The sequence below is a fragment of the Mobula birostris genome, chromosome 10, assembly GCF_030028105.1.
Source record: "Mobula birostris isolate sMobBir1 chromosome 10, sMobBir1.hap1, whole genome shotgun sequence".
Taxonomy (NCBI): domain Eukaryota; kingdom Metazoa; phylum Chordata; class Chondrichthyes; order Myliobatiformes; family Myliobatidae; genus Mobula; species Mobula birostris.
The window spans coordinates 1840350-1868255 of record NC_092379.1 but is presented as its reverse complement, the minus strand read 5'-3'; the positions used below and the strand labels follow the sequence as shown (position 1 = coordinate 1868255).

The 27906-nt window shown below is 47.0% G+C and overlaps 1 protein-coding gene across 1 annotated transcript; it reads right to left on the bottom strand.

The window, feature by feature from the left end:
- Nucleotides 1-2912: 2912 nt before the first annotated feature.
- cox7a1 (cytochrome c oxidase subunit 7A1) lies at nt 2913-21156 on the bottom strand. Its single transcript, XM_072271139.1, has 4 exons — nt 21046-21156; nt 11865-11954; nt 7686-7770; nt 2913-3120 (listed from the first exon to the last, which is right to left on the bottom strand). The coding sequence occupies exons 1-4, from the start codon at nt 21058-21060 to the stop codon at nt 3062-3064; spliced, it is 249 nt and encodes an 82-aa protein (XP_072127240.1). The 5' UTR covers nt 21061-21156; the 3' UTR covers nt 2913-3061.
- Between the last annotated feature and the right edge of the window lie 6750 nt (nt 21157-27906).

Genomic DNA, 27906 nt, shown 5'->3' with positions numbered 1-27906 from the left:
TCAAGGGACACTTTACAATGGCCAATTAACCTGCTAACCAGTATGTCTTTGGACTGTGGGAGGAAACTGGAGCACCCGGAGGAAACCCACATGCACATGGGAAGGATGTATAAACTCCCTCCAGAGGATGCTGGAATTGAAATCTGAACTCTGACTCCGCAAGCTGTAATAGCATCACGCTAACCACTGCACTGTCATAGCGCCTCGTCATGTTTAGCTGTCGCGTATGTGTGTGTGAGAGTGGCTGTGTCTGTGTGTGAGTGAGTGAGTGTGTATGTGTGTGAGACTGTGTGTGTGTGTGTGTGTGTGTGTGTGTGTGTGTGTGTGTGTGTGTGACTGTGTCTGTGTGTGAGTGTGTATGTGTGTGAGACTGTGTGTGTGTGTGTGTGTGTGACTGTGTCTGTGTGTGAGTGAGTGTGTGTCTGTGTGTGTGTGTGTGTGTGTGTGTGTGTGACTGTGTCTGTGTGTGAGTGAGTGTGTATGTGTGTGAGACTGTGTGTGTGTGTGTGTGTGTGTGTGTGTGTGTGTGTGTGTGTGTGTGTGCACGCGCGCGCACACGCCTTTGCTTAATCAGTACACATCTCCAGGTTAATTTGCTTTCCACAGGCAGCTCCCCGTGACCAATCAGCCTGACTCTGGAGCTCAGAGGCCATGACCGGAGCCTGAGGTAGGCCGATGCTTGGTATCCAGGCAGAAGTGCCAGTGCTAGCAGCAACAGAGCCAGTTAACATCGAACTTTACAACACAGTACAGGCCTTTCAGCCCTCGATATTGCAACAACCTTTTAACCTGTCTAAAATCAATCCAACTCTTCCCTCCCACATAACCTTACATTTTCCTATCATCCAAGTGCCTAAAAGACTCTTAAATGTCCCTGTACCTGCCTCTCCCACCATGCCTGGCAAGGTGTTCCCAGCATCCCTCACTATGGGAAGAAGGGTTCTCCACCAGCGATGACACAAAGCTTGCCATTTGCAAGCCACAACACAGTCGATATGTTCCTTTTACTTGGACACGTTTGAAAAGCTCCCAATACCCTATTGTGATCGTCGACTTAAGAATTATTCAAAAGGTATTGGGAGTAGTTTATTGGCTGGTGTTGGCCATCCTGTGACGGGACGTGGAAGGTAGGGGTTGGTTATGAGGCCACGCACTGGGAGCATAAAGAGTCTCACCATACTCGTGAAGCTTCCTATCCTCCCCATCAGACAGCCCGTGCCCTACTTGCAGACAGGTCTGCAATTCCCACATTGGCCCCCAAATCCACAAAACCAGAATGGAAGCAAGACATCTGTGATCCTGAGGGATGGGCTAAGAGAGGCAAAAGAGAAGATGTGAAGTTCCAGTAAAATAGCACTCAGGAAATCCCTCAGAGAAGGAAGCAGCTGATTGGTGTGCATTGTCCAATCCCAACCCACGGCCTTGTCCAGTGAGGGACCAGAACTGTGTGCATTGTCCAATCCCAACCCACGGCCTTGTCCAGTGAGGGACCAGAACTGTGTGCATTGTCCATTCCCAACCCAAACCACGTCCTGTGAGGGACCAGAACCCTGTGCATTGTCCATTCCCAACCCAAACCATGTCCAGTGAGGGACCAGAACTGTGTGCATTGTCCAATCCCAACGCACAGCCTTGTCCAGTGAGAGACCAGAACTGTGTGCATTGTCCAATCCCAACCCACAGCCTTGTCCATTGAGGGACCAGAACTGTGTGCATTGTCCAATCCCAACCCCAACCTCATCCAGTGAGGGTCCAGAACTGTGTGCATTGTCCATTCCCAACCCCAACCTCGTCCAGTGAGGGACCAGAACTGTGTGCATTGTCCATTCCCACCCCAAACCACATCCAGTGAGGGACCAGAACTGTGTGCATTGTCCAATCCCAACCCAAACCTTGTCCAGTGAGGGACCAGAACTGTGTGCATTGTCCATTCCCAACCCCAACCTCGTCCAGTGAGGGACCAGAACTGTGTGCATGGTCCATTCCCAACCCAAACCACATCCAGTGAGGGACCAGAACTGTGTGCATTGTCCAATCCCAACCCAAACCTTGTCCAGTGAGGGACCAGAACTGTGTGCATTGTCCATTCCCAACCCCAACCTCGTCCAGTGAGGGACCAGAACTGTGTGCATTGTCTATTCCCAACCCAAACCTCGTCCAGTGAGGGACCAGAACTGTGTGCATTGTCTATTCCCAACCCAAACCACATCCAGTGAGGGACCAGAACTGTGTGCATTGTCCAATCCCAACCCAAACCTTGTCCAGTGAGAGATCAGAACTGTGTGCATTGTCCATTCCCAACCCACAGCCTTGTCCAGTGAGAGACCAGAACTGTGTGCATTGTCCATTCCCAACCCAAACCACGTACAGTGAGGGACCAGAACTGTGTGCATTGTCCATTCCCAACCCAAACCACGTCCAGTGAGGGACCAGAACTGTGTGCATTGTCCAATCCCAACCCACAGCCTTGTCCAGTGAGAGACCAGAACTGTGTGCATTGTCCATTCCAAACCTAAACCACGTCCAGTGAGGGACCAGAAAACAAACACGTGCAGCAGTACCAGCTCATCTAACCTCAATGCCAGCTGGTATGTACTGACCCTATGAGGCCTAGAACTGGAGGTGACAGGTTAAAGATGAAATGTGAAATATTTAAGGGGGAACTTTTCACTCAGAAGGTGGTTGACGTGCGGAATGAGCAGCCAGTGGACGTGGTGGATGCAGATTCAGTTGCAACATTTAAGAGAAGTTTGGATAGGTACGTGGATGGGAGAGGTTTGTAGGGCTATGGCCCAGGTGCAGGTTAATAGGACTAGGTAGAATAGCATTCCAGCATGGACTAGATGGGTCAAAGGGCCTGCCTCTGTGATGTAGTGACCTATGACCCAGTAAACACAAAAGACCTCAACCCATTATTTCTGAAAACATTTTAATAGTAGCTGGAAACACAAAGTACAAGAGACAGCACGGTGTCCCTCTCAAAGTCAATCATTTTTCACACACACTGTTGGTTTTCTCCATTTTCAGTAGAGTCACAGTGCAATGCCCAAAACTGGCTCCCTCACGCCTTTGGTCTGGGTAATGCAGCACGGAATAAATTATACAGGGAGAATATGGTTCCTGGGAAAAGAAGGAGAAGATGATGAGGAGGGAATCACAGGAAAGGTGTTGATCGACCGCTGGGACAATGACAGGAGAGCACATTACATACAGAAGGAAAGAACGATCATTATTTGCAAGCAGGGCCACAATCATTAGACTGGTTTCAGGCGTGGTGCTGTGGCCATCGGGATGGACCTGCGTTTCTGAGACTTCAGAAGAATTAAAGGAGATTTTATTGAAATATGTAAATCCCCAGGAGTTTGAATTAGAATTGTAATCAGTTTATTATACAGTGAAAAGCTAGTCCTGGATGCTGTTTATACAGATCAGATCACTACACTGTGTATTGAGGTAGAACAAGGGAAAACAATAGCAATGCAGAATAAAGTGTAACAGCTACAGGGAAAGTGCGGTGCAGGTAAACAACAAGGTACAAGATCAGAAGGAGGTAGATTGTGAGGGCAAGAAACCAATTTATTGTACTAGGGAACTATTTAGTCTGATATCAGTGGGTAGAAGCTGTGCTTGAGCCTGGCGTTTGACCTTTCAGTTGATTGTATCTTCTGCCCAATAGACGCTGTGAGCTTATTTCCTCAAGAATCTGAAGCTAAGAGGCTCTCACTTTGTGTAAGGTCAAGAGAGGGATGAGGAGGAATTTCTTTCTTTTCCAGAGGAGTTACACATTGATGGAAAGAGGAGAAGCAGACAGAAGGGAGTGGTAAGAGGTCCTTTTTGGATGGGAGAGGGGTGTTCAGCAGACTGCTGCCACTTGACTGGGTGGCACATGATGTCCAAACTTGCAGAGGACAAGAAAAAGGCAGTGAATAATGAGAAGGGCAGCAGAAGACCAAGGAGATTTATATTTAGATTGGCTCAACTGATAGAACTCCGGTTGCTCAGCTTTGACCCTGACATTGGGTTCTCTGTGTACAGAATGTTCGTTCTATGGTTCCCTCGAGTTCTCTGTCTCCTCCCACATCCCCAGGATGAGTACGCTGGCAGGTCAATTGATGATGATGACGGTCAAATGGCCGCTGCAAGTTGTGCCTCGTGTGTAGATATTTGGTAGAATCAAGGAAGAGCTGAAGGGAACATGGGGAGAGTAAAGCGGGAGTGGTTGATGTTTGAGTTTGAAACCCTTCACCTGGGCCTTTCATCCAGTCCACCTGAAGAGTCTCAAACCAAAACATCAGCAGCTGTACATGGTGACGTGTACCTACTTTGACAGCAAATTTACTTTGAACTTTGAATTAGATTATAGCTGTGTCAAGTCCATTAATGTTCCCCTCTCAATACCCTATGGTAACAAAAAATTCTCTGAGTGTCCCAGTGGCCCAGCCGATAGAGCCACTACCTAAGAGAGATACAGCATAGAAACAGGACCTTCCCCTCTCCAAGTCCACTGCAAACATCAACCACATCCATCCTACGTGCTAATTCTCCACTCATTCTCATCCAGTCCCACCAGAGTCGAACAAAAGTTCAAGGGTTTAAAGGTTAATTTATTGTCAAAGTATACAACTCTGAAATGGATCCGTTCTCCAGGTAGCCACAAAAACAAGGAAGAAAAGACCGACAGCGTGATCATCAACTCCCAAATCCCTCGTCCCGCACAAAAAAAAGAACAAAATGGATCGGGCACAGCGACCTCCCAAATCCCCCTTCCCGCACAAAAATAAAATGAGTACGGTTGAAAAAACATAGAATACGAAAACTATAAGTCTGAAAAAAAGAGTCTACAGTCCCAGTCCACATCCATGGATGCATGAATCTAAGGGGTAATCCATGGCCAACCTGCACACTTTAAGGAGAGGGAGGAAATGGGAGCACCCCAAAGGAGCTCGTGCGTTCACCGGGAGAACTACGGATTCTACCCAGACAGCAGCTGAGTTCCGGATCGAACCCGTGTGTCTGGAGCCATGAGTCAATGGCTCTACCAGCCGTGCCACTGTGACACCCAGAGAAATTATTGTTACCATAGGTATTGAGGGGGTATGGAACCAGGGTACATTAATGAACTTGGAACAGCCATTATCTAATTCAAAGTTCCAAGTAAATTTTATTATCAAAATACAAATATGTCACCATATACAACCCTGAGATTCATTTTCTGGCAGGGATTCACAGTTAATACAAGAAACACAATAGAATCAATGAAAGACCACACCCAACGCAGCAGAAAAACAATCAATGAGCAAAAGACAACAAACTATGCAAATACAAAAAGAAAACAAAGATAGAAATAATAATAATAAACAAATACACAATAATTATCAAGGACATGAGATAAAGAGTCCTTGAAAGTAAATCCATTGGTTGTCAGGACAGTTCAGTGTTGGGGTGAGTGAAGTTATCCGCACTGGTTCAAGAGCCTGATGGTTGAGGGGTAATAACTGTTCCTGAACGTTGTGGTGTGAGTCCTGAGGCTCCTGTACATCCTTCCTGATGACAGCAGCAAGAAGAGAGCATGTGACACACACAAGATGCTGGGGGAACTCAGCAGGCTAGGCAGCATCTATGGAAATTAGTAAACAGTTGGCATTTAGGGCCGAGACCCTTCATCGGGATTGGAAAAGGAGAGGAGAGGTCAGAGTAAGAAGGTGAGGGGAGGGTTGGAAGAAGTACAGGGTGGTAGGTGATAGGTGAAACCAAGCGAGGGGGAGGGGTGAGGTAACTTGCTGGGAAGTTGATTGATGAAAGAGATAAAGGCCTGGATAGAAGACCGTGGAAGTAAGAGAAGGGGAAGGAGGTGGCGTTGGGTAAGGAGATAAGGTGAGAGAGGGAAACGGGAATGGGGAAATGGTGAAGATGGGGGGCAATTACTGGAAGTTCAAGAAATCGATGTTCATGCCATCAGGTTGGAGGCCACCCAGATGGAATATAAGATGTTGCTTCTCCAACCTGAGTGTGGCCTCATCATGACAGTAGAGGAGGCCATGGAATGACATATCGGAATAGGAACGGGAAGAAGAATCGAAATTGGTGGCCACCAGGAGATCCTGATTTTTCTGGTGCCCAGCGTAGTGGTCTCCCGGTCTAAGTCAGGTCTCACTGATATACAGGAGGCCACACAGGAGCACTGGATACAATAGGTGACCCCAACAGATTTACAGGTGAAGTGTCACCTCACCTGGAAGGACTGTTTGGAGCCCTGATTGGTAGTGAGGGAGGAGGTGTAGCGGCAAGCATTGGCACTTGTTCCACTTGCAAGGATAAGTACCAGGAGGGAGATCAGTGGGGAGCGATGAATGGACAAGGATCCCTGCCGAAAGCAGAAACTGAGGGGAAGGCAAAGATGTGCTTGGTGGTGAGATCCTTTTGAAGATGATGGAAGTTATGGAGAATTGTGTGCTGGCTGCAGAGGCTAGTGGGATAATAGGAGAGTACAAGAGGTACTTTATCCCTGGTGTGGTGGCAGGTGGATGGGGTGAGGGCAGACATGCATGAAAAGGAAGAGGTACTGATGAAGGTAGTGTTGACAGTGGAAGAGCCTCTGCATCCAGCATATAGCTCTGGATTTGGTGTAGATTGGGAGACCACTTCACTCACCAGAAAAAGCAGGATCTCCCAGAGGCCACCCATTTCAATATCTACTTTCCATTCCCATTCTGATATGTCAGTCCATGGCCTCCACTACTCCTAATGATGCAACTACATTCAGGTTGGAGAAGCAACACCTTATATTCCATTTGGGTAGCCTCTAACTTGATGGCATGAATATCGGTTTCTCAAACCTCCAGTAATTGCTGCCCCCTTCACTATTCCTCCATTCCCATTTCCCTCCCTCACCTTTTCTCTTCACCTGCCCATCACCTCCCCCTTGTGCTCCTCCCTCTTCCCTTTCTTCCATGGTCTTCTACCCTCTCCTATCAGATTCTCCCTTCTCCAGCCCTTTATCTCTTTCATCTTGTGGTAAACCATATATATGTTGTAACTGGGTTAACTGTCTGGACGCCCCTCTGCTGACTGCCCCTGTGGCTCCTCCCACAGAACCCTGAATAAAGGTGATTTTGCCTTGCCCCTCCTCCTCAGTCCGAGGGCAGACACTCACCATGGAGGTGGTATTGTACAGCAAACAAAAGCCTTTCAGTACTTACCCAACTTCAGTCTTTTGGAGTTATTGAAGCTGTTTCACATCTATCAACTTCCCAGCTCTTTACCTCCCCCCTCTCCCCTCCCGATTCCACCCATCACCTACCACCTTGTACTTTTTCCCCCACCTTCTTGCTCTAAATTCTCATCTTTTTTCCAGTCCTGGTGAAGCGCTTCGACTGGAAATGTCAAATGTTTACTCTTTTCCCTTGATCCTACAGGCCTGCTGAGTTCCTCTAGCGTTTTGTGCGTGTTGCTAGGGTTTCCAGCATCTGCAGAATTTCTCATCTCAGAAGAGACCACGTCCTGGTTGGCAGGGATCCCTGATGATGGATGCTGCTTTCCTGCATCAATATTCAATGATGGGGAGGGCTTTACCAGTGATGGACTGGGTAAATGGTAGAGCAGGTTCAAGAGCTGAATTCCTGCGTCAGTATTCAGGGACCCTGTTGGAGAGGCGGGAGCGAGGTGGGCCTGCTCACTAGTCCTACCTCCAATCGTGAGGGCCATGGTGAAACGATACATCACAAAATCCACAGTACCGCCCTTCAGATGAACAGGAAGGTCGTTGTCTGCCTGCAGTTTGAAAGCAAAGTAACAACATCAAACTCTGAAATTCCCTGAAGGTTACTTGCTGTACACTTCCAACAGGTGGAATTCCTCTTTCTGTGATCCTCCTCTGCCCTCAGAACAACCCACGGTCATCAATGAGACCAGCGCGCCTGTGAAATACAGACACTGCATCGATACAGGCACGTCATTTGCATTAACATCAAAACGTACACTCAGTGGCCACTACATTAGGTACACCTGCTCAATAATGCAAGTATCCAATCAGCCAATCATGAGGCAGCAACTCAATGCATAGAAGCATGCAGACATGGTCACGAGGTTCACTTGCTGTTCAGACCAAATATCAGAATGGGGAAGAAATGTGATCTAAGTGGCTTTGACTTATAACCACATAACCATATAACAATTACAGCATGGAAACAGGCCATCTCGGCCCTTCTAGTCCATGCTGAACGCTTACTCTCACCTAGTCCCACCGACCTGCACTCAGTCCATAACCCTCCATTCCTTTCCTGTCCATATAGCTATCCAATTTAACTTTAAATGACAACATCAAACCTGCCTCAACCACTTCTGCTGGAAGCTCGTTCCACACAGCTACCACTCTGAGTAAAGAAGTTCCCCCTCATGTTACCCCTAAACTTTTGCCCTTTAACTCTCAACTCATGTCCTCTTGTTTGAATCTCCCCCACTCTCAATAGAAAAAGCCTATCCACATCAACTCTATCTATTCCCCTCATAATTTTAAATACCTCTATCAAGTCCCCCCTCAACCTTCTACGTTCCAAAGAATAAAGACCCAACTTGCTCAACCTTTCTCTGTAACTTAGGAGATGAAAGCCAGGTAACATTCTAGTAAATCTTCTCTGTACTCTATTTTGTTGACATCTTTCCTATAATTCGGTGACCAGAACTGTTCACAAGACTTGTGAAATAATTGTTGGTGCCAGATGGGGTGGTTTGATGTCCTGGGATTTTCATGCACAACAGTCTCTACAGTTTACCGAGAATGGTGAGAAAACAAAAAAAAACACATCCAGTGAGCGGCAGTTCTGTGGGTGAAAATGCCTTGTTGATGAGAGAGGTCAGAGGAGAATGGCCAGACTGGTTCAAGCTGACAGGGAGACGACAGTAATCCAAACAGCCAGGTGCTACAACAGTAGTGTGTGGAAGAGCATCTCTGAACACACAACACGTCCAACCTTGAAGAGGATGGCTACCGCAGCAGAAGGTCACACCAATTTCTACTCCTGTGGCCACTTTATTAGGTACATTCCTGTAAGGGACTGCCGATTGTACAGAGAAATGCATCATTTGCATTAACAACAAAAGATGATGATACCTTGATAACCTAACTTTAGCGGGAGGACTGTGAGGTGTCAATCAGTGAGCAGAAAATAACAGACCCATCCTCCTATCTACCACTGACCTTTGCTCTGGTGATTCCATTCTCAGCTCCCTTTCCTATCAGAGTCTTTGCCCTTTGTGTTCCTGCTTCTCCTCCTCCAGCAACTATCTCCAACCTTCAGCCTCCCTTCTCCATACCTCGCTCCAGCGGTCTCTTGGTTTTTCTCTCTCTCTGTCTGCCTCCATTTATCGCCCATCTGCCTCTGTCTCCCAGCCCCATCCCCCCCTCCGCTTCTACACTTGGTGCCTCACCCTGCACCCCTCCTCAGTCCACACTCTGACTCCCCCTGTCTGGCCCACTCCTATCCCCCTCTCAATTCTGACGCAGGGTTTTGACCTGCAATATCGACAATTCCTTTGCTGCTCAACCCACTGAGTTCCTCCAGCAGATTGCTTACTGCACGGGGAAGAACTCTTCTCTTCAATGGACCCTTTTTTGCAAACCCAGGTGTCTTGACTTACTATAGGATCAAAAAGGTGGTGCCTCTGATGAAGCTGGACTTCACTCAAGTGACAATTAAAATTACTGTATGTGCACAAAGTTCCAGCAAAAGATTTCAAACATTGAATTGAATTGACTTTATTTCTTACATCCTTCACATACACGAGGAGTAAAAATCTTATTGTTACGTCTCTGTCTAAACGTGCAACATGCAATCATAGTAATTTATAATAATTGATAATAAATAGAACAGCCAATGTAACATAGAAATACACTCAAATCAGTGTGAGTTCATCACTCTGAAGGCCTGGTGGAAGAAGCTGTCCTGGACCCTCTTGGTCCTTGCTTTTTTTGCTGCAGTACCATTTCCCGGATGGTAGCAGCTGGAACAGTTTGTGGTTGGGGTGACTTGGGTCCCCAATGATCCTTCAGGCCCTTTTTACACATCTGTCCTTGTAAATGTCCTGAATCATGGGAAGTTCACAACTACAGATGCGCTGGGCTGTCCACACCACTCTCTGCAGTTCCCATACCAGGCAGTGATGCAGCCAGTCAGGATGCTCTCAATTGTGCACCTGCAGAAAGCCCTTAGGATTTGGGGGCCCATACCAAACTTCCTCATCCGTTTGAGGTGAAAGAGGCACTGTTGTGTGTTTTTCACCACACAGCAGGTGTGTATGGACCACGTGAGGTCCTCGGTGATGTGGATGCCGAGGAATTTAAAACTGTTTACTCTCTCAACCCCAGATCCATTGAAGTCAATAGGGATTAGTTCGTTTCCATTTCTCCTGTAATCCACAACCAGCTCCTTTGTCTTTGTAACATTGAGGGAGAGGTTGTTTTCTTGACACCACTGTGTCAGGGAGATGACTTCTTCCCTATAAACCACCTTGTTATTGTTTCAGATAAGACCAGTCAATGTAGTGTCTTTGGCAAATTTAATTAGCAGATTAGAGCTGTGGGTGGCGACACAGTCGTGGGTATACAGAGAATAAAGGAGGGGATTTAGTACACAGCCCTGAGGGGCTCCTGTGTTGAAAATCAGAGGGGCAGAGGTGAGGGAGCCCACTCTTACCACCTGCTGGTAATCTGACAGGAAGTCCAGGATCCAGCTGCACAAGGCAGGGTCAAGGCCGAGGGCTCTGAGTTTCTTGTCGAGCCTGGATGGAACTATGGTGTTGAATGCTGAACTGTAGTCCAAGAACAGCATTCTCACATAAGCATCCCTCTTCTCCAGATGTGTAAGAATGGTGTGTAGAGCAGTGCCTATTGCTCTACTGGTGACCTGCTGTATGACCTACTGATTGAAAGCAGTGCCACAATCCCAGATGGAACCAAAGGAAATAGAGTGCAGAAAGGAAGTGCCTACCATTAAGTATTCCTCTGTGATGTTGTAGAAGGAATTAATGACCTCACTAGGACAGGTAAGGTCAGTTACCATATTGCCTCTATCATATGCTAATTCAGCACCAAACAGTCTTGCAAATCTTTCCTGTTCCAATAATTTCTGGGCCTCAGTAGAGGAGACAACACTGGCCAATTGTTATGGGGTCTGCACCTCAACTTTGTGCTCCCACCTTCCTCAAAGGACTCTGGTCCAGAGGTCACAGTGGGCATCCACCAGTGGAAGGTCTCAGAAGCCACTGCATTACTGGCTACCGCCCTGCCCACCCAGTCCTCAATAATACACTGGACCTCAGGGCATTCTCAATCAAACCAAGGGGTGCAGTTATCCTACTTTAAATTGTTCAGCATGGACTAGATGGCCCAAAGGGCCAGTTTCTGTGCTGTACTTCCCTATGTAACCCTATGGCTCTATTGGACAGCTTGGAGGGCATTCCCATACTCTGTCCCTCCTGCTTCCTCGGGTAACAGTGGATCTTCCCTTCAGCACCCTGCAAACACAACCAGCTGAGGTGACGCTAGGCAAGCCCGGGTCTGCACACTCATTTCCTCCTGCCCGTTTTTGGAAGGGGTACTTTAAACCCCTAATGCACCTACAGAATGCTAAAGGATCACCAGACAGAGGGGGCTTGCGAGTTGGGTCCAGGAATCGGTTGAGGCATCCTTCGACCTGAAGCTAGTGCATTCCAAGAGCAACAAGAACCCAAGAACAACACTGCCAACAAAAGAAAAAAAATCACCAGAAATGATTAAAACAATCCACGCTTCCCTTTTGTTCACAGTGATTAATAACTCGGGCCCCGCAGTTCATGTGAGAGAAAATGTTGAATCACGTGGCTGATACCTGAAAGATTTTCTGATTCTCCAAGACTTTGTTCCTCAGCTGGTCTCGGACTGAGGTAGAGAAGGACCGAGATGCCAGGCGGTGCAGTGTCTGTGGGGAGAACAGAGGCACGAGCTGTAAGAGACACGGACACCGGGGGAACCTGGGTCCTAGTAGTCTCTGCAGTTGAGCTTATACTGAGCACAATGCGGCCAGGGTGAGCTGTAGGTATAATGATAAACTTGCATGTGGACACATAGGGAAAGAGAGCACACAGCAGCGAGGTGGTGAGTGTAGCACTATTACAGCTCAGGGTATCAGAGTTCAGAGTTCAGAGTTCAATTCCAGCATCATCTGTAAGGAGTTTGTACGTTCTCCCTGTGAAAGGTGCGTGGGTTTCCTCTGGGTATTCTGGTTTCCCTCCCCACTCCAAAGACATACCCGTTATGAGGTGGATTGGTCATTGTAAATTGTCCCGTGATTAGGTTAGGGTTAAATCGAGGGTTGCTGGTTGACGTGCCTTGAAGCGCCGAAAGGGGCTGTTCCGCAGTGTATCTCTGAGTAATAAATGCAAATTATATAAGGACAGAGAGAGAGAGAGAAAAGAGCCAATCTGTAATCCTAATCCCCACCCCACTGAGTTAACAATGAGGTATTATAAACAGGAGTGGACCATTTCAGACCCTCAACTCTGGTCTGCCATTCTACCTGATCACAGCTGATCATCCAATTCAGCAGCTTGCCCTAACTTTCTCCTCATATCAGCATAACGTAAGGGACGTTTGAGAAACTTGATAGAAATTTGGAGGCTATGTAGGAGAGATGGGTTGGATTGGTCTAGGAATGGTTTAAAGGGTCAGCACAACATCGTGGGCCGAAGGGCTTGTACTGTGTGTAATGTTCTATGTTCTATATACTCAGAGACACTGCTCAACCTAGGCATTCTCTCTCCTCCACTCTCCCATCAGGCAGAAAGTACATTTATCCCACTGTTAACAGAGCTCTTGCATGAGATGGACTCGTGACGTCACAATCTGCCTCGTAAAGATTGTTGATTACCTGCATGGCACTTTCCCTGTGGTTGTGACCTCATTGTGCTGTGCAATGATGTGATCTGTATGAACAGAATGGGAGAGGGAGAGAGAGGGGCATGATTGTGAAGGGAACCTGAAGGGATTATCACTATACAATCCAAATGAGAAGGTGCAAAAGCCCAGAATTGGAGAGGTGCCGGTACGTGGGAGAAGTACAGGGGTGGAGCAAGCTCCTGAGATGGAGGCGAGGGGGTGGAATTTATGAGGTCATGGAGGGGTCTTCAAAAAACAGGATGAGAATATTAAAACTACTCATCTCAAAGAAAGCATGGGATTCCTAGAGCCGCAGAGCAAAATGCAGAGATACGAGCCCTTTTGCCCAACGTCCAGTAGACGGCCAGCGACCCTTCCTCAGGGAGAGAATGGCTCACACGAGGGGGCATAACCTTAAGGTGATTGGAGGAAAGTACAGGGGGTAGTCAGCGGTAGGCTTTTTACACAGAAAGTGGAAGGTGCATGGAACTCACTGCCGGGGTGGTGCTGGAGGCAGATGCTTTAGGAACACTTAAGAGACTTAGACACATGGATGATAGAAAAATGGAGGGCTCTGTAGGAGGGAAGGGTTAAATTCATCTTAGAGAGATTAAAATGTTGGCACAACATTGTGGGCTGAAGGGCCTGTATTGTGCTGCAGTGTTCTATGTTCTTTAAGTCCATATCGACCACAGTTCTCAACCAGCTAGCTGCACTTTCCTGCGTTCAGTCCTCTAAGCTCTATCCCTTAAAGGGTTATGGGTGAACAGGATATGCTGCAGATTAGGCTGAGTTCAGGAGTGTGGAGGGTGAGAGGATGTGGAAGGTGGTGGGTTGTGAAATGATGGAACAGCCATCTCTGGAGATCAGTGAAACTGGGCCATAGTTGAGTTGGGCAGTGTCACTGGGGTAAATAAGGGAGGTCTACAGGCAGCACCTAGACTCTTCAACAGCTCAGAATCTACTCCTTCAATGTCACTGTTGGTATCTCGAGTCTAGGCCTGACACAGCTTTCCTGTCTTAGCCAGTTCTCCGCCATTCCTGACCCCGATCTGAACTGCCAGGCCTTGCCCAGGACCAACCTGTCACCATTCTCCTGCCCAATCCTCAAGATAAGTCCACACCCAATGATACACTGAACTGTCACACTTCAAACTCTTCTCACATTCCTGTCCTGCATAGGATGCCATTCTGTCTATCAATTCTATGCCGTCTCTCGGAGCAATCCCATCAATCTATTTCTCCTCTTATTCCCTGCAACTATTCCCTCTCATACATCCAAAATTCTCCAAATGTCCATCTCCACTAGGGGTAAGTAACGGTAGCCAACTAACCTGCGGTACGTAACTCAAGGTCCACCACGGGCACAGGCCTCCCCACAAATGACAGCATCTACAGGAGGCGCTGCTTAATGAAGGTGGAATCTATCACTAAGGATCCCCACCGTCTGGGTCATACCCTCTTCTCAATGCTACTATCAGACAGGAGGTCCAGGAGTCTGAAGTCCCACACCAACTTCAGGTACAATTACTTCCCTAAAACTGTCAGGTTCTTCAAATGAACAGAGAAATCTACAGCACATTACAGGCCCTTCAGCCCACAATTTTGAGCTAACCATGTAACCTACTCTAGAAACTGTCTAGAATTTCCCTACCACATAGCCCTCTATTTTTCTAAGCTCCATTTAGCTATCTAAGGACCCTATTGTATCCACCTCTACCACCTTGTTGGCAGTGTATTCCACACACCTACCACCCTCTGTGTGAAAAACTTACTCCTGGCATCCCCTCTGTACCTACTTCCAAGCACCTTAAAACTACGCTCCTTTGTGTTAGCCATTTCAGCCCTGGGAAAAAGCCTCTGACTATCCACACAATCAATACCTCTCATCATCTTAACAGCTCTATAAGGTCACCTCTCATCCTCCGTCACTCCGAGGAGAAAAGGCCAAGTTCACTCAACCTATTTTCATAAGGCAACATTTTTGTATATCTCCTCTGCACTCTCTCTATAGTATCCACATCCTTCCTGTAGTGAGGTGGGCAGAACTGAACACAGTACTCCAAGTGAGGTCTGACCAGGATCTCATATAGCTGAAACATTACCTCTCAGCTCTTAAACTCAATCCCACAGTTGATGAATGCCAACACACCTTATGCCTTCTGAACATATGGACATGGACCTCAAGATCTCTCAGATCTTCCACACTGCCAAGAGTCTTACCTTTAATACTATATTCTGACTTCAAATTTGACCTCCCAAAATGAACTGACCTGCACAACCACAACCCTACCTTAGCAACAGAACACTATGGACCACTGATTGCACTACCATGAGCTTGTAACTGATTGTGCTTTTTTTGCACAATTGTCTTGATTTACATCATCTTTTTTCTCTTCACCATCTAGTATAAGTTATATTCTCTGTGGTGTCTGAACCTTCGTCTCCCTGACGCTGCACCAAGTAAGTTTTTCATTGCACCTCTACCTCACTGCAGCGCATGTGACACTAATTCGACGTGATTAGTAATGCATCTTTGGCTGATGGGAGCATTCAAGTTAAATTCAAGTTAAGTTCAAGTTTAATTGTCATTCAAGCATACATGAATACCCATGAATACAGCCAAACAGTGTTACTTCAGGGCCAAGGTGCCAAAATATCGTACACTACAAGGCACATATACCATATGTATATAGGCCACAAACTTATCAATCGCCCATGCTGTGGACACTTTATGGAAGTCCAAGACCCGTATGCTCCACGACCGCTGGACTAAGTGTGTAACTATAGGAGGGGACTATGTTGAAAAATAAATGTGCTAGGTTTTCTAAAATTGACTCCTTTTACCTTAGGCCACCAACTTATGATCTTACCCCTCATAAGATATCAGTTAAATACAGTCACACTAAAAAATATATTGTCCAAGTCCCTGACTTCATGAATATTGCAGCAGTCTGCAGTTGAACACAACACAGCTTGTCTTCCGCTGAGCAAATACTAGAGGGCAGCATCGACACAAGCCTGGACACCACGCCACACCACCTCCGTCACCTCTCTCCTGGACAGCTGCAAACAGGTTGAGGCCAGGTCCTCATTACAGCCGAGGTCACACAGTTTCCCACCAGTACACAAGTGAATTCATTTGGGAGAAATGCGGTCACAGGGAGAATGTGGAAACTCCACTCTGTTGACACGGTGGTCAGAATCAAACCCAAGTAGCAGAATCTCTGTGCCCTCCTATCGCGAACTGGCCCAGATTGGCCTCAGAGCCTTGCACCGTCCTAGTCATACCCTGCATCAAGTGACCGTTAGCCTTCCTGCCAGTCCCTGCTTCTTAGCCCAGTTTTAATTTGTTTTTCCTTTCCTTACTTCCTGCTTACTCAAACAACAAACTGCAGAACAAAGGTCAGCTCTGTCCATTTATAATTGTAATCAGAGAACTTTGACGTTAAACAGCACAGTGTCAGTGACACAGGAACTCAAAAGCCATGGTTGGTGCAAGGGTAATATCTACCCATGTGGATAGATTAAATTCCCAGTATTCCCTGATTATATTCCAAATATTTCCAGATTAAATTCTGATTGCACTTATCAAAGCATACAACTTCCGATGCTGGAAATATGAAATAAAAAATGGAAATTCTGGGAACTCTCAGAAGTGATATTGCTCCCCCTGCAGCCAAATTCTCTGCAATTTAACACCTAAATTGCAAAAGTATTCAACTTTGCTGTAAATGCCTTCTTTGTTGGGAATGTCAACCAATTCTGTGTAATTCAGAGAGTCATCATCAGCATTATGATATTCCGTATGATGTGGGCAATCATAGTCTGTCCATGGCCATGATTGTTCTTAACAAATGTTTCTACAGAAGTGGTTTGCCATTGCCACCTTCTGGGCAGTGTCTTTACAAGACGGGTGACCCCAGCCATTATCAATACTCTTCAGAGACTGTCTGCCTGGTGTCAGTGGTCACATAACCAGGACTTGTGATCTGCACTGGCTGCTCATACGACCATCCACCACCTGCCCCCATGGGTTCACATGACCCTGATGGTTGGGGTGGGGCTCCGCCTTGCTGAAGGGTGACTTGCAGGCTAGTGGAAGGAAGGAGCATCAGCCACTTCCTGTGGTAGGGACGTATCTCCGTCCCACCACTCCACACAGAGAGCAGGGGGCTCGAAAGTCAGGACAGTGTGTGACCTGGCAAAAGAAAGCTAATGTAAAAGTATCAATGAGCACAGACCAAGCCTGCCAGCACCACATGAGTGGTGAGCAAGGTCGCCCTTCTCCCTGGGAAATAACGTCCAGTACAGTTAAACTGTTGCTCTGTAGATTTATTATTTTACTTTTCTCCTGATTTCTTATTTTAACCTTTATTATTTTTGTCCGTTTTGCTCAACTGCCAATGTGCAGTAGTATAGTTCAAAGTTCAAAGTCAAATTATTATCAAAGTCCACATATGCCACCATATACCACCCCGAGATTCATTCTCTTGCAGACATACACAGTAAATGCAAAGGAACACAGTAGCTCCGTCGTGAAAAGCAATGAAATGGACATTCTAACATCGCCCCGCTCGTTGTGAAAATGGGGGACACCTTCCCCTCCCTCGCCAGGCAGAGGGAGAACCTGTGGGTTGCCGAATGCCGGATGAATTGCGATAGTCTTTGGGGTAACTGCCAGGTCTGTGTCTTTGCTATCGCTTGGCTCACGCTTGTGAACGGTAGCGGGTACGCTTTTTATTCTTGCCGGTGGGGGGAGAGGGGATTGTTGCTCGCCACCGCTTACACGTGGGAGGGGGGAGCCGGGGGGGGGGGCTTTGGGGTGCTCACATTTTAAGTGTCATTCATTCTTTGGGGCACTCCTCTGTTTTCGTGAATGTTTTGCGAAGGAAAAGCATTTTCAGGATGTATATTGTATACATTTCTCCGACATTAAATTGAACCACTGAAACTACACTCAACGAAGATGGGCAACCAACCGGTGTGCAAAAGGCAACGCACCGCAAATACAAAACAGAAAAGAAAGCACAGGAAAGGGTCGTAGCCTCCGCTAGCTCCATCACAGGCACAACCGTCTGTCACTGAGGACATCTTCAAGAAAAGGAAGCATCAAAATATATAAGCACAAGAGATTCTGCAGAGGCTGGAAATGCAAAGCAGCACACACAAAATGCTGCATGAACTCAGCAAGTCAGGCAGCGTCTACGGATGATGTTTTGGGCTGAGACTCCTCATCAGAGCTGGAGAAGAAGGGGGAAGATATCAGAATAAGAAGCTGGGGAGAGAGGAAGGTGGGGTGATAGGTGAAGCCAGATTGAGGGGGGGGGGAGGATGAGAGGTGATGAAAAGGCAAAGGGCTGGAGAAGAAGGGGGAAGATCTCAAAATAAGAAGCTGGGGAGAGAGGAAGGTGGGGTGATAGGTGAAGCCAGATCGGGGGGGGGGGGGAGGGAGGATGAGAGGTGATGGGTGGAAAAGGCAAAGGGTGGAGAAGAAGGAATTTGACAGGAGAGTGGACCATGGGAGGAAGGGAAGGAGGAGGGACACCAGAGAGAAGTGATGGGCATGCGAGGAGAAGGACAGGGCGAGAGGGCAGTCGAATGGGGAATGGAAAAATTGAGAAGAGGGAGGGGGAAGAAATTACCAGAAGCTAGAGAAATTAATGTTCGAGCACAGTTGAGCCTTGGGGTCGAGACCCTTCTTCAGCAGGGGAAAGATGGCCGAATGAAAAGGAGGGGGAAGCAAAGGAGGGTAGCTGGAAGGTGACAGGTGAAGCCAGGTGGGTGGGGAAGGTCAAGGGCTGGAGAGGGAGAGGAAGGAATCTGATAGGAGAGGAGAGTGGACCATAGGAGAAAGGGAAGAAGGAGGGGACCCGGGAGAGTTGATAGACGGGTGAGGAAAAGCAGTAAGAGGCCAGGAGTGCAATAGGGAGTAGGAAGTTCAGGAGCCTGAACACACACACTCGATATTTCAAGAACAGTTTCTTCCCATCAAATTTCTGAACGGACCATGAACCCATGATCTGTATGTCAGGCTTTGTCTTTCGCATTATTGATTTATTTTTGTAACTGAGGATATTTTACGCATTGCACCGCACTGCTGCTGCAGAACAACACATTTCAGGACATATGTAATAGATAATATAATAGACTGGATTCTCATTCCGATTCTGACTTTAGTTCTGAGCCCCAAATACGCTGTAGTTTTCAATTGCTCAGTTTCCAAAATAATCCTGTGATTTCTGATCAGCCTCTTTGTGTTCGGATAAGTTGAAACTTATTTAAAGTCAGATAAACATTCCTGCCAGGCACATTCAGAACAGAAACCGAGTGGATGTGGAGAGGATGTTTCCGTTATTAGTCCTGGATCTGAAGGTGCAGCTCAGAAGGAACATCCCTTTAAAACTGAGGAAAGGAGATATTTCTTCAGCCGGGGGTACTGAAATCTGTGGAATTTGTTGCCACAGAGGGCTATAGATGCCAAGTTACTCAATGTATTCAAGGCAGAGCATGATAGATTTTTCACTGGTAAGGAAGTTACGGGTCACAGCAAGAAGGCAGGAGAGCAGAGTCGAAAAAATTCATGATTTTGTAGAGGACTCTGGCCAAATTGAATAATTTTTAGACACAGATTCTGCAGATGCTTGAAATCCAGAAAAAAAAACACACACACAAAGTTCTGGAGGAACTCAGCAGCCCACGCAGCGTCTGTGGAAATGAATAAACAGTCAAAGTTTTGGGCTGAGACCCCCCTTCGGGACTGAAAAATTGGGAAGATGCCAAAATAAGAAGGTGGGGAAAGGGAAAGGAGGATGGCTGGCGGTGAAGCCAGGTGGGTAGGAAAGGTAAAGGGCCGAAGAGCAAGGAATTTGATAAGAGAGGAGAGTGGACCATAGGAGAAAGGGAACGAGGAGGGGACCCGGGGGACGGATTTTTTTACTGGAAGGAGAAATCAATGTTCATGCCATCAGGTTGAAGGCTACTCAGAGGAATATAAAGTGTTGCTCCTTCACCCTGAGGATGGCCTCATTTTAGCACAGGAGGCCATGGACCGACACATCGGAACGGGATAGGAATCAAATTAAAATGCTTGGCCACTGGGAAGTTCCGCTTGCGGCAGATGGAGCGAAGATGGAACAATTCTGCTCCTGTATGTTAAGATTTCATGGAAACCCAGACAACTTCCACAAATCGATGCCCATGTTTTCGCCAGAAGGAGAATCGCAAGCAAGGAGATGTAGTTTTTAAGATAAAGAATCAGTCTTAACTTCAAGTACCCAGAAATGTCTCCTTGCCGAGAATGAGAATCGGCTTCATTACCATTGATTTGTGTTGTGAAGTTTGTTTTGTGGCAGCGGTACTTTGCAAGACAAGAAATACTGTAAAGTCAGAATAAAAATTAAAATGAATATCTGGTGCAAAAAGGGCGGCGTTCAAGGTTGAACAGCCAGTTCAGAATGAATCTCTAGAAATCCGTATCCCGATCACGGGGAGAATTTAAGGCTGAAGGGGATAGATTTTCGAAAGATTGGGGAAAGGAGGGTTTTAGGGAACCTGCGCCACGGAGGGGGTAAGGCCTTGGATAGATCGGCAAGATCGTACTGAATGACAGGGTCAGGAGGCCTGCGGCTGCTGCCATGTTCTTGTGTTCTCTTGATCTTGCCCTCATTTCAGTTCTACAGTTCCGATCTTTACTGAGGCCTCTCTCACTCGTATTTCAATGTTAGTTCTCTCCGTCCGTAACACCGTGCCCGACTCTTGCCAATTCTCCCACTCAAGGTCAACGGACCTATGATTGACGCGAGCAGTGGCCACTCAAGCAGCGGAGCTCCGAACATTGACCAATCAATGCAGCCGGAGGGCGGACTCACCGCCGGCGGAGAAAGTGTTTAAATATCTGAACGTTTGTGTTAAAATATTTGAGTTTTTAAAGAATTACACTTGAGGTTAAAAAGCTCAAATCAACAAGAGTCTTTGAGGTAAAGGTCAGGTCATGCAAGAAGCAGGCTTTTCTAAACATCTGCACACAAAGGTGGATTTAATATTAGGAAAAGTTTAGCAAACTTTTACAAAAGTTAGTTTCCTAATTTGATTCAAAGGACGTGGGTTAGGGAACGGTGAGTCTGAAGTTTTACCAGAAGGTGCTTCATGTTGCGTGGTTCTGGCCTGTTGCTTTCTCTTGCACGGGTTTGACTGCTGACAAGGACACTGAGACCGTGATTCAGGGAATCCCGTATCAGCTCCGTGCCAAATCACACGGCCGCGGGCAGCTGCGCAGACCGCCCCTCTCTCCTCCAATGGCACTGGTGTCCCTGAACTTGGCCAGACCTGGAAGCGTTGCAGCGGCTGGGGCAGGTCCAAGCAAATCGTGCGCGGCAAGATCCCAGAAACAGGAATGAGGATGAGAAATGGGCGCAGGGTGAGGCCATCAGCCCCCAGAACAATGAAAGCAGATTGCTGGGGGAGCTGATCAGAAACACGAGGAAGTCTGCACTTGTCACGATGAAGGGTCTCGGCCCGAAACGTCAACTGTTTACTTTTTTCCATAGATGCTGCCTGGCCTCCTGAGTTTCTCGAGCGTTTTGTGGGTGTTGCCTTGACTTCAAACATCTGCAGACTTTCTCTGTTTGAGATTCTGCTGGAAATCGAGAGCAACACACACAAAATGCCGGAGGAGCTCAGCAGGTCTGTGGAAATAAACAGACAGTCGACGTTTCGGGCTGAGAGCCCTAGTCTGGACTGGAGAGGAAGGGGAAAGACGCCAGAATAGAACAGGTTGGGGAGAGGGGAAGGATGACAGCTAGAAGGTGGTGGGTGAAGCCAGGTGGGTGGAAAAGATGAAGGGCTGGAGAAGAATGAATCGGACAGGAGAGGAGAGTGGACCAGAGGAGAGAGGGGAGGAGGAGGGGACCCAGGGGGAAGTGTCAGGCAGGTGAGGAGAAGAGGTATGAGGCCAGAGTGGGGGTAAAAGAAGAGTGAAGGAGGAGGGAAAAGGGAAAAAAAATACCGCAAGGAGAAACCGATGAGGTTTGTTGGGGGAACTTGGGAAGATGCCAGAATGAAGATGTAGGTGAGGGGAAGAAGAACAAGGTAGAAGGTTGAAGCACAACGGTGCCTCTTTCACCTCGGACGGTTGAGGAAGTTTGGTATGCGCCCCCAAATCCTAAGAACTTTCTACAGGGGCACAATTGAGAGCATCTTGACTGGCTGCATCTCTGCCTAGTATGGGAACAGTACTTCACTCAAACGCAGGACTCTGCAGAGAGTGTCATAAGGTGGGGGGGGGGGCACTGGGAGCAGACCCAAATGCAAGACACAAACACTGAAGTACTAGGAACAGGACAGGACTAGAGACTAGAGTTAGGGACGTGACTGGATGCAGACTAGGAGCTGAGACAAGAACACAGACTTGGGCTAGGACATTGCCTAGGCAAGCAGGACCAGGACTGAGAACTGGGAACTAAGAGCTTGGGCTTGGACTCCGAGCCAGAGACTGGACAAGGACCCAGAACCTGGGTCTTGACTCAGGCTCGGACCCCAAAACTAGGCAAGGAAATGATGTGGCTACAGGACTGGACATGGCTTGGGTTCTTCGATGCGAGGGCATGACGAGTCTTGGGTTCTTTGAGGCGAGTGCATGACGAGGCTTGGGTTCTTCGAGGCGAGGGCATGATGAGGCTTGGGTTCGAACTCTGAGCCAGAGACTGGACAAGGACCCAGAACCTGGGTCTTGACTCGGGCTCGGACTCCGGAACTAGGTGAAGGCATGATGTGGTCTTGGGAGACAGGACTAGGCAAGGCTACAGGACAGAATGAGAGACTCCTGGGCAAGACGAGGGAACTCCAGTACAGTATGAGGCAACTCCAGTACAGGGCGAAGCAAGTGGACAGGACGAGGCACATGGACAGAATGAGAACACAAAGCCTTGACTTGGTACTCAGGACCATCCCGGCCTTGGACTTGGGACGACAGGAATGCAGAACACAGAACTTTGGTCTTGGGGAGGACAGGAACACAGAGCCTTGGACTTGAGAGAGAGGAACACAGGGACATGGAACACAGAGCCAGGACCCCTCCTTGGGAATAGGACGTAGGGCTGGGACTCATACACAGAACACAGAGAGACAGTTCCCAACACAAGGTAGCAGCAAATAGCTGGACCTACCTAGCGAAGTCGTGGACATAGACACTGTTCCCAACACAAGGTAGCAGCAAGCGGCCAGATCTACCTAGTGAAGGCGTGGACACAGAGACGGCAATACAGGCGAGGACACAAGTGAGGAGGCAGACAAAGGCTTGAGGCAAAGGTTTCCAGCAAAGGCTTCAGGAGGAAGGTGAAGGGAAGGGAAGGGAACAGTTCAGCCTCAGGGTAACAGCAAAGATGGCCTGGCTTACTCAACAGAGGCAAGGACAGGAGGGGACAGATCCAACTGCAGGGTAACGGCAAAGACAGCCTGACTTCTCCCAAAGAGGCAAGGATGGGATACTGACAAACCACCACACTCGAACCCAGAGCCGCTTATATTCCCACCCCAAGATGAGCGTCAAGTGCCTATGATTAAGCCCAAATGAAACAAGGGACAGCCGGAAGACCCAGAGTCCGGAGTCCATGAACCGGACTGTGAATCAAAACACGGATTTCACGGACCAGTCTATGACAGAGAGTGGTGCGAACAGCCCAGAGCATCTGTATGTGAACTTCCCACTATTCAGGACATTTACAAAGATAGGTGCTTAAAAAGGGCCTGAAGGATCACTGGGGACCTGAGTCACCCCAACCACAAAGTATTCCATCTGCTACCATCCAGGAAATGGTACCGCAGCATAAAAGCCAGGACCAACAGGCTCCAAGACAGCTTCTTCCACCAGGCCATCAGACTGATTAATTCACACTGATACAATTATATTTCTGTTATATAGACTGTCCTGTTGTACATACTATTTATTACAAATTACTATAAATTGCACATTGCACATTTAGATGGAGATGTAATGTAAAGATTTTTACTCATGTATGTGAAGGATGTAAGAAATAAAGTCAATTCAATTCAGTTTAATTCAATTTAGAGGGCAGCAGAGATCATAGAAGGGGAGAAGTGAGAGAGGGACAAACTGAACTCCCATTGAAGAGAAGATTTAATCTTCTCCAGGGTAGGCTTCCTTTAAAGAGACTTCACAGTGGATCAAGAAACCACAAACAGATGAGATACAGCAGATGCTGGAAAACCAGAGCGTGGCTCAGAACTGTTTATTCATCTCCATTCATGCTGCCTGACAGTGTTTCGTGTCGATGTTCTCACTGGTAGGGAGGGCTTTACCCCCGATGTATTGGGCCGTATCTACTATTTTCCATTCAAGGGCATTGGTGTTACCTTACTCAATGCAACTCTCCACCACACATCAGTTGAATGTCAGTGGACTGGGAAATATGTGTACAAGCAAAACCTGTGTTACAGCAGTTTGGGTGACAGAAATGTGTCCTTAAGGAATTCACAGATCCCCTCCAAAATATCCGAGATACAGAATAAAAATTCATTCACATGGAATTTATACGTTGATTTTTAAATTGTATTTCTTGATGCATGTGTTTATGTGGTTGTGCTGTACAGAAAGTTGTGTTATTGACGGTTTTCTAGGAATGCAACGTGGGGTATGTCTGTATTTATTGTGTGTATAATTTCAAATCAAATTCTATGGACATAATATCTCCTCGTTTGACTTCCCTAGAACATTACCAAAAGTCTTTACCCAGCTGTTCCCAGTTACTTCACTTTATACTTTATTGTTGCCAAACAATTGATACTAGAGCGTACAATCATCACAGCGATATTTGATTCTGTGCTTCCTGCTCCCTGGAGTACAAATCGATAGTAAGGAGTAAAAATTTAAATTATAAATCATAAATAGAAAATAGAAAAGGGAAAGTAAGGTAGTGCAGAAAAACCAAGAGGCAGGTCTGAAATTTGAAGGGTACGGCCCAGATCTGGGTCAGGATCCGTTCAGCAGTCTTATCACAGATCTGGGTCAGGAACACAGTCACAGTTCTGAAGGATTGACTCTGGAAGGACTGACCTCAGAGACAATTTGAGCCTGAAGTGATTTGGAGATGCAATCATCAAACATGGGTTTGACTCTATATCTGCGAGACGGGAGCCCGATAGCGTGTCCGGAGGTCAGAGGCCCGAGATCTGCAAGTCTGCTAGCCCAGCTGGGTGCTGTAGGCCGCAGGCCCGAAGGCGGCCTGCCTGTCTGTGTGTGTGAGTGGGTGGAAAGGAGGAAAGGGGGCTGGTTCACTGTTGTTCTTGTTACTTGGATTGTTCTGCTGAACATCGTAGGCATGCTATGTTGGCACCCGAACATGTGTGTCACCACTTTCAGGCTGCCCCCAGCACATCCTTAGGTTCTGTTGGTTGTTGACACAAACGACACATTTTACTGTAAGACCAACACCATAAGACACAGGAGTAGAATTAGGACACTTTGATTCTTCATGTCTGCTCCGCCATTTAATCATGGCTGATCCTTTTTTACCCCTCCTCAGTCTCACTCCCCAGCCTTCTCCCCGCAACCTTTGATGTCGTGTTCAATCAAGAACCTATCAATCTCTGCCTTAAATACACCCAACAACCTGACCCCCATATCTGCCAGTGGTAGTAAATTCCACAAATTCACCACCCTCTGGCTGAAGAAATTTCTCCGTATCTCTGTTTTAAATGGATGCCCCTCCATCCTGAGGCTGTGCCCTTTTGTCCTAGACTCCCCACCATTGGAAAATTCTTTTCTTCTGGTGTACATGTGATAACCAAGTGAATCTGAATCCGAATGACATAAGCCATGGAAGAGAGAAGGGTGGGTCCAAAATGAGGAGAAATACAGTGAAGTTATTTTAATGCTGTTGAATAGATGGTTTAAAAGAACCGTATCTTCTCAGCTCAAGATCTATCATGGAACATATATCAGCTAATTTAACCAGTTTTTCTTGACACCCAGGCACTTGGGATGAGCATTATGCCAACTCGTTTTCTCAGCCTGTGTCAACTTCACCATAAAGTTTCTGTGGGTCTGGCCATATTGCAAATGGATGGCTGTGTTCCTCCATAGGGGGCAGGAGCAAGCAGTCAGTAGTCATGGTGAATACATTTCCTAAACATTTCTTTCTGTTAAGGCATAAATACAACTTCTCAAGAAGCCAGATTACTGGTTGACTGATGCAGTCACATAATCGTTACAGTGTGTACCAGACCCCATGCCAGCTGGCATTTTGTGTGCAAAGTATACATTTATTATCAAAGTGTGTATAGAAGTTACAGCCTTGAAGTTTGTCTCCTTACAGGCAACCACAAAACAAAGAAACCCAGAAGAACCCATAACAAAGAGAAGAGCATTAAACACCCAACGTGCAGAGAAAATAAAACAAATCATGTAAACAACAGACCCTGCAAGTGTCATTCTGAGCTGAAGTCCACAAAGAGAGTCCGTCCACAGAGCCTTCGATCAACACAGAGCCTCAGGCCCCAACACCCTGACCTTAGTGTTATTAACTAAGGAGCTTCATGGCAGCGTCGCAGATAGCTTCATGCTATTACAGCCCAGTGATCAGTGATTTGGGTTTAATTCCTGCCACTGTCCATCGGGAGTTCATACATTCTACTTGTGACAGTGTTGGTTTCCCCTGGTGCTCTGGTTTCCTCCCACATTCCACAGACGTACGGGTAAGTTGTTGACATGCTATGGTGGCACCGTAAGCGTCTCTGCAATTCCTCTCATATCTCAAGGCAGGTTAAACCGCCGTTGTAAACGACCGCTCGTGTGTGGATGAGTGGCGCAATGCATGGGGAGAGTTAGAAAAGAGCATAACATTGCAAATCCCCTTTTCCTTTTGTCTTTTCACCAGCTGATGCAGAGGATTGGCCCATCTGTGGAAAGCATTTTCAATAGTGAGCAGAAGCTGTGAACCAGACATCAAACCTGTCACCTTCTCACTGGGTCCCAGAGCTTGGATGAAATCAACTATTTTAAAATTAATTATATGACTGAGGGAAACGACGACTGTGTGAAGATTCAAGGACCTCCACCATCCAGGCTTTTGCCCTCTTCTGGCTGCTGCCACCAAGAAGAAGGTATAGGAGACTTAAGTGTTGCACCACCAGGTTCAGGAAGTTATTACCCCTCAACGCATCAGGCTCCTGAACCAGTGTGGATAACTTCACTCACCCCAACTCTGAACTGATTCAACACATCAGGCTCCTGAACCAGTGTGGATAACTTCACTCACCCCAACTCTGAACTGATTCCACACATCAGACTCCTGAACCAGTGTGGATAACTTCACTCACCCCAACTCTGAACTGATTCCACACATCAGACTCCTGAACCTCCTGAACCAGTGTGGATAACTTCACTCACCCCAACTCTGAACTGATTCAACAACCTGTGGACTCACTTTCAAGGACTCCACACTCTTGTTCTTAGCATGTTTTATTTATGAATATTATTATTTTTTTTTTGTATTTGCACAGTGCATTTTGCTTGGTTGTCTATCTTCGTGTGTAGATTTTCATTCACTCTATAGTGTTTCTTTGTAAATACAGTGAATGCCCGCAAGAAAATGAATCTCGGGTTGTATATGATGACATCTATAGTACATACTTTAATAAGAAATTTACTTTGAACTGAGAAACAGTGAGCCAAAGGAACAGGGTGTCACATGGTGTAGTGGGTAGAGCAACACAATTACAGCTCAGGGCATTTGGAGTGTGGAGTTCAATTCTGGTGTTGTTTGTGAGGGGTTTGCACGTTCTCCCTGTGACGCATACGTTTCCTCCGGGTTTCCTCCTGCAGTCCAAAGACAGGCCATTTAGTAGGTTGATTAGTCACTGTAAATTGTCCTGTGATTAGGCAAGGGTTAAATGGGTGGGTTGCAGGACAGTGCAGCTCGTTGGGCTGAAAAGGCCCGGTCCATGCTGTATCTATAAATAAATAAATTCCAGAAACT